This window comes from Oryctolagus cuniculus, chromosome 7, assembly GCF_964237555.1.
Source record: "Oryctolagus cuniculus chromosome 7, mOryCun1.1, whole genome shotgun sequence".
In the NCBI taxonomy this organism is placed as follows: domain Eukaryota; kingdom Metazoa; phylum Chordata; class Mammalia; order Lagomorpha; family Leporidae; genus Oryctolagus; species Oryctolagus cuniculus.
The window spans coordinates 149145776-149158732 of NC_091438.1; the positions used below are offsets into that span (position 1 = coordinate 149145776).

The 12957-nt window shown below is 62.7% G+C and overlaps 1 protein-coding gene across 6 annotated transcripts in view; it reads left to right on the forward strand.

The window, feature by feature from the left end:
- Positions 1-12957, forward strand: part of HSPG2 (heparan sulfate proteoglycan 2) — a 101834-nt gene that overhangs the window by 70832 nt on the left and 18045 nt on the right. For 4 of the 6 annotated variants that reach the window (XM_051856722.2, XM_070079129.1, XM_051856723.2 and 1 more), the window contains 24 exons: positions 1788-1846; positions 1988-2155; positions 2280-2390; positions 3974-4074; positions 4194-4374; positions 5040-5165; positions 5300-5452; positions 5530-5672; positions 5927-6062; positions 6156-6313; positions 6465-6615; positions 7289-7440; positions 7526-7661; positions 8073-8224; positions 8385-8520; positions 8595-8743; positions 9715-9850; positions 9991-10142; positions 10533-10671; positions 10772-10923; positions 11378-11513; positions 11615-11766; positions 11966-12104; positions 12612-12763. In XM_051856722.2, the coding sequence (XP_051712682.1) occupies positions 1788-1846; positions 1988-2155; positions 2280-2390; positions 3974-4074; positions 4194-4374; positions 5040-5165; positions 5300-5452; positions 5530-5672; positions 5927-6062; positions 6156-6313; positions 6465-6615; positions 7289-7440; positions 7526-7661; positions 8073-8224; positions 8385-8520; positions 8595-8743; positions 9715-9850; positions 9991-10142; positions 10533-10671; positions 10772-10923; positions 11378-11513; positions 11615-11766; positions 11966-12104; positions 12612-12763 (3370 nt within the window). The remainder of the gene's footprint in view (positions 1-1787; positions 1847-1987; positions 2156-2279; positions 2391-3973; positions 4075-4193; positions 4375-5039; positions 5166-5299; positions 5453-5529; positions 5673-5926; positions 6063-6155; positions 6314-6464; positions 6616-7288; positions 7441-7525; positions 7662-8072; positions 8225-8384; positions 8521-8594; positions 8744-9714; positions 9851-9990; positions 10143-10532; positions 10672-10771; positions 10924-11377; positions 11514-11614; positions 11767-11965; positions 12105-12611; positions 12764-12957) is intronic. The other 2 variants (XM_051856724.2, XM_051856726.2) reach the window with 1 other exon arrangement.

Consider the following 12957-nt stretch of genomic DNA (forward strand, 5'->3'; position numbering starts at 1 on the left):
ATGATGGGCCGAAGTCTCCACCAGGGTCTCCGCCAGGGTCGTGCCCCTTCCCTGCCCAAAATGCTCCCGAGACAAGACCACGCACGCCGTGCCTCAATCTCCCCACTCTGACACCCAGCTGTCCCCTCCAGCTGAACTGGACTTTTTGAATTCTTACTATTCAAGTCTTGCATATACTATTCCCTCTTTGAGGAACATTCTTCACCTCCAAACCACCCCTTCCCGGCTCATTCCCTTTTAACCTTCAAGGCTCAGCGCCGTTTGCTCATTCAGCAACACCTGCTGTGTGCCACACAGTGTGCGGAGGGCCTGGGGACAAAGTGGGGCGCAAACTGCATCCTGTCCCAGCCCCTGTGGAGTCTGCCACCTGGAGTAGCAGGCAGGGCAGAAGAAAGAGCTGTTGTGGAAATCCGAGGGAGCTTCAGAGAGTTCAAGGAAAACATGGAATGGGAAAACTATGCATGGCCCTCTTTCTTTTTTTCCACCAACATAAGTTTACCTTTTATGCATTTAAGAGTTTTTCAATTTTTATTAATTTACTTTCATTTTATTCAAGATTTTATTTATTTTTGTTGATTTGAGAGACAGAGATCTCCCATCTGCTAGTTCACTGCCCAAATGCGCCCAGTAGCCAAGGCTGGGTCAGGCCAAAGCCAGGGACTCCATCCAGTCTCCCACGTGGGTGGCAGCAACCCACGTATTTGAGCTGTCACCCCCTGCCTTCCAGAGCGTGCATTGTCAGGAAGCTGGAATAGGACTTGAACCCAGGCACTCCGATCTGGGATGTGGGCGTCCCAAGTGAGGTCTTAACCTCTGCCTCAAACATCCACCCCTAAAGTGTTTTTTTTTTGTTTTTTGTTTTTTGGTTTTTTTTTGTTTTTTTGTTTGTTTGTTTGTTTGTTTACAGGCAGAGTGGACAGTGAGAGAGAGAGACAGAGAGAAAGGTCTTCCTTTTGCCGTTGGTTCACCCTACAATGGCCACCGCGGCCAGCGCGCTGCGGCCGGCGCACTGCACTGATCCGATGGCAGGAGCCAGGTGCTTCTCCTGGTCTCCCATGGGGTGCAGGGCCCAAGCACTTGGGCCATCCTCCACTGCACTCCCTGGCCACAGCAGAGAGCTGGCCTGGAAGAGGGGCAACCGGGACTAGAACCCAGTGTGCCGGTGCCGCAAGGTGGAGGATTAGCCTAGTGAGCCACAGTGCCGGCCAGGTTTTGATTTTTTTTTTTAAGATTTATTTATTTATTTGAAAGAGTTACACAGAGAGAGAGGGAGAGGCAGAGAGAGAGAGAAGTCTTCCATCTACTGGTTCACTCCACAGTTGGCTGCAACAGCTGGAGCTGGGCCAATCGAAGCCAGGAGCCGGAGCTTACTCCAGGTCTCTCATGTGGGTGCAGGGCCCAAGGACTTGGGCCATGTTCTACTGCTTCCCGGGGCCATAGCAGAGAGCTGGATCAAAAGTGGAGAAGCTGGGACTAGAACCAGCGCCCATATGGGATGCCGGCACTGCAGGTGGTGGCTTTACCCACTATGCCACAGCGCCAGCCCCAAATGAAGGTTTCTTTACACAAAGGAGGCCTTACTGCTTTCACTCCCAGCCTGCTAGTGCTCCCTGTTACACTCCACTTTCTCCACTCGCTGAGGCCCTGTACTGGGGCCACTTTGGTCCCCAGAGTCCTTCCAGAGTCCTGAGCCTCCTCACCCCACTCCAGAAGCTCCTGACTCCCGGGTCCCTCGTGAGGCACTGGGTCCCTTGTGGCTTGACAGCTGGCCTTGTTCCTCCATACAGGTGCGCCCCAGGTTATGTGGGTAACCCCAACGTGCAAGGGGGCCGGTGCCTGCCCCAGGGTAAGTGGGGTGATGGCAAGGCGGGGAGTCTAGGGTGTTTGGGGGAACATAGGTCTGGGAGAGGACAGAAGAGAAGTATCTGCAGCCAGGCCGCGTGCCAAGGGCCCCTGCCTGAATGGCCTCTGCTGTCCACCTTCCCAGCAGACCAAGCCCCGCTGGTGGTCCAGGTCCACCCTGCTCGGAGTGTCGTGCCCCAGGGCGGCCCCTACTCCCTGCGGTGCCAGGTCAGTGGGAGCCCCCCACACTACTTCTACTGGTCCCGTGAGGACGGGCGGCCTGTGCCCAGCAGCACCCAGCAGCGACATCAAGGTACCTATGACCCCGTACTCCTCGGTGATCCAAGCCACCCCAGGCCTGTGCCTGCCCCTGCACACAGGGCTGGATGGGAGGAAGGCCCCTGCCTGCACCCATGAGCTCCTACCTCTTTCTCCAGGCTCCGAGCTCCACTTCCCCAGTGTCCAGCCCTCGGACGCCGGGGTCTACATTTGCACCTGCCGTAATCTCCACCATGCCAACAGCAGCCGGGCAGAGCTGCTGGTCACTGGTGAGTCCCTACGGACACAGCCCCAGCATGGGTGCCTTTTCACTGGGGTTTCCCCAAAAGCAGAGTCGGAGACAAGGATTTGTGCGCAGGTATTCCAGGGAGGGCGCAGGAGACAGGCAAGGGAAGGCGTCCAGTAAGAGGGACGTCATCAAGTAGGGGGTGCCCATTAGTAGGTGTTGCTTAATGCAGCCAAGGATCCTGGGAGCCTGCGCAGAACATGCACCTCTAAGTCACCCTATTTGCTGTCCAGGGAGCTGGGGCCCGTGCATGCCGGCTACTGTCAGTGACTCTCTGCTGGGAGCCTCAGTCCCCCTGCATGCACGGTGGGCTCCAGAGGCCCGTGACAGCCCCTCTCCAAAGGAGTACAGAGGCTGGCAGAAGTCAGGCAGGCAGGCACTGGAGTGACAGGGCACCCGCAGCCCCAGCGACCAACAGGTCAGAGGAGATCCTAGGTGTGGTCTGAGTTTGATTAAGTTTGAAACGTTGGGGCAATATCTAGTTAGATTTGTGACTCTGAGGTCAGGCAGGAGGCCGTCGCTGCAGAAGTGGATCTGGGAGCCATGGGCACAGGGAGGTGTGGCTGGGAGACAGGGCCCAGGGAGCTCTGAGCTGAGCCTGTCTGGTTGAAGCGGAAGGACAGCAGAAGACAGGGTGCAGCTGGAGAGACAGGCAGAAGCCAGGGCACCATGGCGTCCAAGAGGTGAGCGAGGGGAGGGGCTTCCAGGAGAACGTGGCCGTCTCCCCAGCCGCCTCTGGGCAGGAAGCTCCGGGCAGAGAAAGGACCCTTGGAGTTGAGCCTCCACATAGAACAGTCGTCAGGGCAGGAGGGTGGAAACCATCTCGAGCAAGGCAGGGAGTGGGCGGGCAGGCAGCAAGTGCAGAAAACTCTTTCTGGGGTCATGGCTCAGAAGGAACGGGGCAGAGGCTGGGGGAGTGTGGGGGAAATCCTAGAACACGTTTGTAGGGTGAGATGGTCCCAAGGAGAGGGAGAGGAGAGGCTGAAGTTATAAGAGATCGGTGGAGTTGGAGGCAGAGGGCCGGCTCTCGGGGGTCCAGGGGCGCTGAGAGGGCCGGAGAAGGGCCCCGGCCTTCAGGGGCCAGGAAGGGAAGAAGGGAGGCTGGTAGATGTGGAACGATGGGAACACAGGTGACAAGTCATTTGCATTTTCTCAGCAAGTGCGGGTTGAAGCCCTTGGCCGTGAGCGTGGAAAGGTGCAAGTAGCAGGTGGAGGAGATGGGAGGAGGTGTGAAGTGGTTGCTGGGGAGGCTGGGACCTCAAACCTGCTGGAGAACCCCAGTTGGAGCCAAGTGTGAAGAGTCAGGAGCTCATTTGTGGTGACGTTCTAAGGCCCTGGGGCCCACAGGCTCATGGTGTGACATTCTCCGACCACGTGGCGCTGGCCGCTCGGTGCCAGCAGGGAGAATGTGGACAGCTGGGTTCAGCCAGGAGGAGGGAAGGAGACGGCAGGGAGTGGACTGGCGTCTAAGCTGAACAAGAAAGAGTGGTGACACCCAGAGGTGATGGACACAGGGCGTGGACACGGCCAGCACCTGGCTCACTGGCAAGCTTCCTGTCCCCACAGAGGCTCCGAGCAAACCCATCACAGTGACTGTGGAGGAGCAGCGGAGCCAGAGCGTGCGCCCCGGGGCCGACGTCACCTTCATCTGCACTGCCAAAAGCAAGGTGGGCGGGGCAGGGGTGGAGCCCAGGCAGTGAGGCAGGCGGGGCAGGGGTGGAGCCAGGCAGCATCCCTGTCCGGGAGCCTCCCCGGTGAGCTCCTCCCCATTCCCTCTGCCCTGCAGTCCCCAGCCTACACGCTGGTGTGGACCCGCCTGCACAACGGCAAGCTGCCCTCGCGAGCCATGGATTTCAATGGCATCCTGACCATCCGTGGCGTGCAGCCGAGTGACGCGGGCACCTACGTGTGCACTGGCTCCAACATGTTCGCCATGGACCAGGGCACCGCCACACTGCACGTGCAGGGTACGTGTCTCATCCGCACCGGGCCCTCCCATCCCCAGCTCTGCCCCCATACCCACTGGGACTGCCACCTGCTGCCTGCATGAAGTCTGCCAGGCCCTTGTCTAGACCCTAGAGAAGCAGGGTGGAGAGCAGGAAGTGCGTGTGCTGGCTGGGAGCCGGCACAGCAACAGAGGAACAGACAGGATCAGTAGACCAGGTGATGAGTGTAGAGCAGGAACGCACAGAGCCATGAGCAAGACGCGAGGTGGGAGAGGCCTCTCTGGGAGGCAACATCCAAGCTAAGACCTGAAGGGAAAGAAGATGAGCCAACCACAGAGCTGCCACCGCATGTCTGCGCCAGCAAGAGCAGCACGTGCAAAGGCCCTGAGCCAGGAACGTGTTGGTGCGCTTGCGTGGCTCGAGTCAAGGGAGGAACTTGAAGTTGTAAGCAGCGGTGAGAGTGGAGTATGTGGTGGATCAGAATGAGAGTCTAGATTTTATTTGGAAAGCACCAGGGAGCCGTGGATGTAGTGGGGACGTAACAAGACCCCATCTGCCTGCTGTGTAGACAGCCAGCCCCAGCGGGTTCAAGTGGAAGCAGAGGGTGCAGGCAGGAGGCCGTGGCCAGGCCACGGGTCCGATGCCGCCCCCCACCTTGACCACATTTCCTTTCTTCCTCCTCTCAGCCTCGCCCACCTCGTCTGCCCCCACGGTCTCCATCCACCCCCCGCAGCTCACGGTGCAGCCCGGCCAGATGGCCGAGTTCCGCTGCAGCGCCACCGGGAACCCCATGCCCAACCTCGAGTGGATAGGTGAGGCTGGCACGGGACTGACTCCCCGGGCCTGGCTTCCCTGGATGGGCTGTGGGCTCTCCTCCCCTCTCCCCGGGGGGGGGGGGGGCAGAGCAGTGCCATTCCTGAGGGTGCCGACCCCATTTCTACCCCAGGGGGCCCCGGCGGCCAGCTCCCTCAGAAGGCCGAAGTCCGCGGCGGCATCCTGCGCCTGCCGGCCGTCGAGCCCTCCGATCAGGCGCCGTACCTGTGCAGAGCCCATAACAGCGCCGGGCAGCACGTGGCCAGGGCCGTGCTCCACGTCCACGGTGAGCAGGCTGGGCTGGGATGGCGGCTGGGAGCCCGGGGGCGGCCAGACGGCGTTCTCACCACGCTCCGTCTGCAGGGGGCAGTGGTCCTCGGGTCCAGGTGAGCCCAGAGAGGACACAGGTACACGAAGGCCACACCGTGAGGCTGTACTGCAGGGCTGCTGGGGTGCCCAGTGCCACCATCACCTGGAGGAAGGAAGGGGGCAGCCTCCCCCCACAGGTGAGGCCAGGCAACGCCCTGGGTCCCCCCCTCCTGCCTCCACTCCCTCCCCATCTCCTCTCTGGCTCCCTCTACTTGCAAGATGGCAGCCACCTGGGGCCCTGCACCCAGTTGCTCTTCGCTTCCTCTTTGCTGCCTGGCCCCATCCTCCTTGGTACCCTAAGAGGGCTGTGTGCCTGCCTCTCCCCTGTGTGCCCCCTCTGCCTTCCTCGGGCCGCTCACCCTTGCCTGCTGACCCCTCCCAACACGTGCAGGCCCGGTCTGAGCGCACGGACATCGCCACGCTGCTCATCCCAGCCATCACCGCCGCCGACGCCGGCTTCTACCTCTGTGTGGCCACCAGCCCTGCAGGCACTGCCCAGGCCCGCATCCAGGTGGTCGTCCTTACAGGTGCGGGTCCCCCCCACCCCAGAGGCAGAGGGCATGGGGGGGAGGGCACGCCGAGGCTCCCCAGAGGCCCTCTCAACCCTCCTCTGGCCCCAGCCTCAGGCGACAGCTCACCGCCTCCGGTCAGGATCGAGTCCTCCTCGCCATCCGTGACAGAAGGACAGACACTCGACCTCAACTGCGTGGTGGCAGGGTCGGCCCACACCCAGGTCACGTGGTACAGGCGAGGGGCCAGCCTGCCTCCCCGCTCACAGGTAGGAGGGTCCCCAAGCCTATGGCAGGGCTGGGGGCTGTTTTCCCCCCTCACCAGCACCTGGCGTGCGTGGCTGAGAGCAGGGCCAGTGAGAGTCTGCTGAGGGATCCCCTGGCTCTGTCCTCACACGGCTCTGCCCCAACCTGGCGCAGGTGCACGGCTCCCGGCTGCGGCTCCCTCAGGTCTCCCCCGCTGATTCGGGAGAATACGTGTGCCGAGTGGAGAACGGCTCGGGCCCCAAGGAGGCCACCATCACCATCTCTGTCCTCCGCGGCACCCATACAGGCCCCAGCCATGCCCCAGGTGAGGAGGCCCGTGGGGCTGGGAAGGGGTCTCCCCGTTGCTCCTGGGGGAGGCTCCTGTGGTCTCTTCAGTGGCTTGGGACAGAGGACCGTCAGGCAGTCCGCGACCTTGCCTGCCTGACCCGGGGTGGGGATACGGTTGGTCTGGCTTCCCTGGGACCCCACGAGAAGGAATTGTTTCAGAATTGGTCAGGACACAGCAGAATGTCAGGGTTGAGCACCAAGCTGGGAGCCAGGCTGGCCTGGGTTCGAATCCGGGCTCTGCCCCTTGTCAGCCCTGGACTAGTTCTTGTACCTGCGGAGGCCTCAGTTTCCTTATCTGTGAAATGGAGACAATGGGCTGGCTCCCGGTGTGGTTGAAAGGCACTTGGAGCACGTGATAAACACAGAGGGAATCAGCCGTCTCATTCTCTGTGGCGGCATCTGGGGGCACAGCCCTGGCAGGAAAGGTCTCTGGGCCCCTGCAGGCCAGGGCACTTGGTCGTCAAGAAAGTGCAAATGGGCCTGGAACACCGATCAGAGGTTGGAGGCGGGCGGAGGAATGTGGTCCCAGGCCCAGAAAGGCCTCGCTTCCACCCCCAGATGGAGGCCCCACCATAGCCCAAGGCCCTGTGCCCTGGGGTGCTGGCTAGGGCTCCAGACCCAGGCCTCTCACCAGCCTCTCTGAACACCAGCTCCAGGCAGCACCCAGCCCATCCGCATCGAGTCCTCCTCCTCCCACGTGGCCGAAGGGCAGACGCTGGATCTGAACTGTGTGGTGCCCGGGCAGGCCCACGCCCAGGTCACGTGGCATAGGCGTGGGGGCAGCCTCCCCGCCCGGCACCAGGTACAGCAGCCCCCCAGGGCCAGCCTGCTGGAGGGGTTGGCTGGAGCTGTCCGGCCCCGTCTCATCGCACCCTGTTGTCACCCAGACCCACGGCTCACTGCTGCGGCTGCACCAGGTGTCCCCCGCCGATTCGGGCGAGTACGTGTGCCGCGTGCTTCTGGGTTCGGAGCACCTAGAGACCTCTGTCCTGGTCTCCATCGAGGCTTCGGGCTCCATGCCTGGTGAGTGACTCCCGGCACCATGGATAGCTGGAGGAGGATCAAAGCCTTCCTGGGGCTGAGGCCCCAGCTGCTGGGGAAGGAGGCCCGGGCTAGAGCCGGCCAGCGGCCCAGCCCAGGCAGCCCCTGTGTGTCTGAGACAAGGTCTTCTGTCATCCCAGCACGCATCTCAAGGGCCACTCTGCAGGTTGCCACACCAGACCCTTGGTGTCCCCAAGCCTCAGCTGTCAGCTCCGTCACATCCTGACCCCCGGGCAAGGCTTGCTCAGATCCTCCGTCAGGGTCACTGGGCTGTGGACATCAAGGCCAGGCCACCAAACCCCCCAGACCTGGGCCTGGCCTTGGTGCCCAGGCTGTGCAGTTCCTGTCCCCTCTTCTGGGGAACATCTACTAACCCGGCCCCTGTCCCCACAGCCCCAGGACCTATCCCACCTGTCCGGATCGAGTCTTCTTCCTCCACGGTGGCCGAGGGGCAGACCCTGGATCTGAGCTGCGTGGTGGCTGGACAGGCCCACGCCCAGGTCACGTGGTACAAGCGCGGGGGAAGCCTACCCGCCCGGCACCAGGTACGCAGCCGCAGGAATGTGGGAGGGGACCAAGGACGGTGGATGGCAGGGGTTCTGGCTCCTGGGCTAGGGGGCTGGTGATTCTCAGCTCAAGGGGGACAGGGGGCCTTTGCTGGGCTCCGGGAAGCCCCCTCTCACACCGCCGCCCCTGCCTACCCAGGTCCGCGGCTCCCGCCTGTACATCTTCCAGACCTCCCCTGCCGATGCTGGGGAGTATGTTTGCCGGGCCAGCAATGGTGCGGAGGCCTCCATCACCGTCACAGTAACCAGGACCCAGGGGGCCAACTTTGCCTACCGTGAGTGGGGCCACCAGGTTGGGCGGGGGGAGCTTTAGGGAACTGGGGTAACCGGTGACCATCTCATCCCCCAGCCCCTGGCACCCAGCCCATCCGCATCGAGTCCTCCTCCTCCCACGTGGCCGAGGGGCAGACGCTGGATCTGAACTGCGTGGTGCCTGGCCAGGCCCACGCCCAGGTCACGTGGCACAAGCGTGGGGGCAGCCTCCCTGCCCGGCACCAGGTATGGAGCTGGGGGATGTGCTTGGGACAAGAAGGGGGAAGGGGAGGTCCTTGGGTTGGGGGCTTCCAAGGGGAGGCGTTGGACCCCAGGCCTGGGCAGCCTGGCTGTGAGTCCTGGTTTCCCCACGTACTAGTCTGTCACCTTGGCCAAGCTACCTAACCTCTCTGTGCCATAATTATACATCCATGAAATGCTAGCATGTACAGTAGTCCCTATTTGATGGAATTCTCTTAAAAGACTAGGGTAATTAATATGCATGCAAAGTGCAGGGCCCAGGCTCATCGGGAGTGCTGGGAGCTATTACCAGTACCGCCATACCCTGAGCTGCACCCATTGCAAGATGCACAGCTGTGGCCGGCGCCGCGGCTCACTAGGCTAATCCTCCCCCTGCGGCTCCAGCACACTGGGTTCTAGTCCCGGTTGGGGCGCCGGATTCTGTCCCGGTTGCCCCTCTTCCAGGCCAGCTCTCTGCTGTGGCCAGGGAGTGCAGTGGAGGATGGCCCAAGTACAGGGGCCCTGCACCCCATGGGAGACCAGGAGAAGCACCTGGCTCCTGGCTTCGGATCAGCGCGGTGCGCTGGCCACAGCACACCGGCCGCGGCGGCCATTGGAGGGTGAACCAATGGCAAAGGAAGACCTTTCTCTCTGTCTCTCTCTCTCACTGTCCACTCTGCCTGTCAAAAAAAAAAAAAAAAGATGCACGGCTGTTCTGGGTAGCTCTGAGGGAGGGAAGGAGCACCCACGGATAGCTGTCATTCACTCGTGTTAGATGCGTCTCGCTCACAGGGGCGTTACAGGTGTGTTCTAGGACTGGTAGGGTGTAGAGGCCCCTTCCCCACCACTAGGCAGGACAGGCAACCTGACCCATAGCTGATGGCCCGGCGCGGGGGTCAGGGGATGAGCAGGGCTGCAGGTTGCCAATGTGGGGGTCCCGTGAGGGCTCCTTCTGACCTCACTCCCATTCTGGCCAGACCCACGGCTCGCTGCTGCGGCTGCACCAGGTGTCCCCTGCCGACTCAGGCGAGTATGTGTGCCGCGTGCTGGGGGGCTCCGTGCCCCTGGAGTCCTCCGTCCTGGTCACCATTGAGCCTGCAGACTCTGTGCCTGGTAAGTAGCGCTGCAGGCCAGCAGAGGGCTGGGGCTCCACGCAGGGAGGCTCCCCATGCCAGCCGCGCAGCAGGAGCCAAGCTCACCCTGCACCTCCACTCACACTCACCTCTCCCCACCTCCATGCCCTCTGTCCCCAGCACACGGAGTCACACCCCCAGTCCGGATTGAGTCATCGTCCTCCCACGTGGCCGAGGGGCAGACCCTGGATCTGAACTGCGTGGTGCCTGGCCAGGCCCATGCCCAGGTCACGTGGCACAAGCGTGGGGGCAGCCTCCCCGCCCGGCACCAGGTATGGAGCTGGGGAGCTGAGGAGGGGCCCAAAGGTCGTCCGTGACTACAGAGTAGAAAGGGGGCTTTGAACCGCACCGTGTGTGAGTCCAGGCACTGCCGCGCCACCTGCCGCAGTGTGGTCCTAGGCCGGTCACTTGACTTCCCCGATCCTCAGGGCGCACATCTCTCAGACGTGCTCACCTCACCTGTAGTTCTCAACAAATACTTTCTGAGTCTGAGCAGTCCTGGCACAGGGGAGGTTGCAGGCTGCACCAGTGCTCACCCCCAGGCAGAGGCACTGAGAGATTAGCTCCCAGCCGGCCGGGAGGGGCCAGGGAAGGGAGCAGAAGCCTGGCTGTGAGCCCCAGGGCCTGGCTCAGCGCCTGCCTCACCTTCCCGCCCCTCGCAGGTACATGGCTCAAGGCTGCGGCTGCCCCAGGTGACCCCAGCCGACTCCGGGGAGTACGTGTGTCGTGTGGTCAGCAGCTCGGGCACCCAGGAAGCCTCAGTCCTCGTCACCATCCAGCGGCGCCTGGGCCCCTCTCACCGTGAGTGTCCCAGGATCAGGGGCAATGGTAGGGGTGCTAGGGCTCAACCCCACCCTCAGCAGCTCCCACACCCTGCCTCCCTTCCCTCTCCCCCTTCCAGCCCAGGGTGTGGTGTACCCCGTCCGTATCGAGTCCTCCTCCGCCTCGCTGGCCAATGGCAATACCCTGGACCTTAACTGCCTGGTTGCCAGCCAAGCCCCTCATACCATCACCTGGTACAAGCGTGGAGGCAGCTTACCCAGTCGGCACCAGGTATGGAGCTAGCAGGTGGGGGTGGGGGAGCAAAGCAGGTGCACCTGCCCCGAGTGGAAGTCCAAGGGGCTCTCAGCACCTCACCCTGTGCTCATTCAGTCATTCAACAAACACTGAGCATCCTCGCTAGGTGGGTCTGGACAGGTGCTGAGGCGGCAGAGATGCAGTTGTGTGCACCTGCTTACAGAGCTTCCCTGAGCAGCTGCGGGTCCCAGTGGAATAAGACAGGTGTCCGCCCTCAGGCATCTCCTGGGAGGCAGACATGGTGATCAACACAGCACAGGGCGCTGTGGCCACAGCAGGCTTTGTGGAGGGGCTGAGTGAGAAAAGTATGAAGTCTGGAGGCACCGCCTGCCAGCCAGGGCCAGGCCAGGCGCGGGGCTGGGAACCAGGCCCAGGCGCGGAGGCCCTGCCCCCTCCGCTGGGACCCCTGCCACCTGCTCCCCTCCTCCAGATCGTGGGCTCCCGGCTGCGGATCCCCCAGGTGACCCCCGCGGACTCTGGCGAGTACGTGTGCCACGTCAGTAACGGGGCCGCTTCCCAGGAGACTTCGCTCATCGTCACCATCCAGGGCAGTGGCCCCCCCCACGGTGAGGGCAGGGGCCCAGTCTCACGGGTGCAGGGAGCAGAGGTCCCCAGTGCTGTCACTCTGCTGACCCCGGCTGCGTGGCCCACGCCCCCCTGTCCACAGTGCCCAGCGTCTCCCCGCCCATCAGGATCGAGTCCTCGTCCCCCACCGTGGTGGAAGGCCAGACCTTGGATCTGAACTGCGTGGTCGCCGGGCAGCCGCAGGCTACCATCACGTGGTACAAGCGTGGGGGCAGCCTTCCCTCCCGACACCAGGTACAGAGTGGGGGCAGCGGGGTGGGCCTGGCTGCTGGGCGGCCAGTGCAGGGACAGCTCTGTGGCTCCTCGGGCACCCCAGGGAACGGGGCCCTAAGGAGACAGAAGGCGGTCTCGCGGATCTGACAGGGGAGACCTGAGCCAGCTGGTGGCCGCGGCTCCTCATTTCCCTCTCCGTCTCCCACATCTGCGCCCCCAGACCCACGGCTCCCACCTGCGCTTGCACCACATGTCTGTGGCCGACTCGGGCGAGTACGTGTGCCGGGCCAACAACAACATCGATGCCCAGGAGGCCTCCATCATGGTCTCCGTCTCCCCCAGCCCTAGCAACCCCTCTGGTGAGTCTGACGGAGGCCCCGGTGGCAGGAGAGGGCCAGTGAGGTATCCACTGGGAGGGGTGCCCTGCTGATGCTCAGGGCAAGGGCTCTGCTCAAAGGTGCCTGCACCATGAAGGGACCAAGTGACTCCCTCGGCCTCAGTCTCCTCATCTGTGAAACGGGTACAGGAGCACCAGGGAGCTGCACCGTTTAGTGCAGGGGCCAGTAGCCCCTGTGGCAGTAGACATCATGTGACATTGAAGATTCCATTTTGCAGTGCTCAGTAGCTACACGTGGCCAGTGCCACTGCCCCGGGCAGTGGGAGGGAAAGAACATTCCATCACCAGGGACGTTTCTGAGTTTTGAAAGGGATACTTGAGCTGCTGCACACAGGGTGCCCAGGAAGGTGCCTGGCACGCTGGGAGCTGCCTACCCTGGGTATGGGAATTTCTGTGGCTGAGACTCCCATGACCCGGTTCCCAAATCTGTCTGCGGCCAATCCCCAACTCACTGGTCCTGTGTCCCCAGCCCCCGGCGCCGCCACGCCCATCAGAATCGAGTCCTCCTCCTCCCACGTGGCCGAAGGGCAGACCTTGGATCTGAACTGCGTGGTCCCTGGGCAGGCCCACGCCCAGGTCATGTGGTACAAACGTGGAGGCAGCCTCCCCACTCACCATCAGGTAAGGGGGGGCCGGAAGTTGTGGGAGGGCTGTGGGGTGGGGTCCCACTGGCTCTGCCCAGGAAGGAGGCCTGGCAGCAGCCCCTGTTGGGTGCTGAGCCCACCCAAGTAGAAGTCAGCCCCCGGCCTCAGGCCCGCAAGGGTTCCAGGTCAGCATCTCACTGCTCCTCTCTCTCCCTGTCCTGTCCCTGTTCA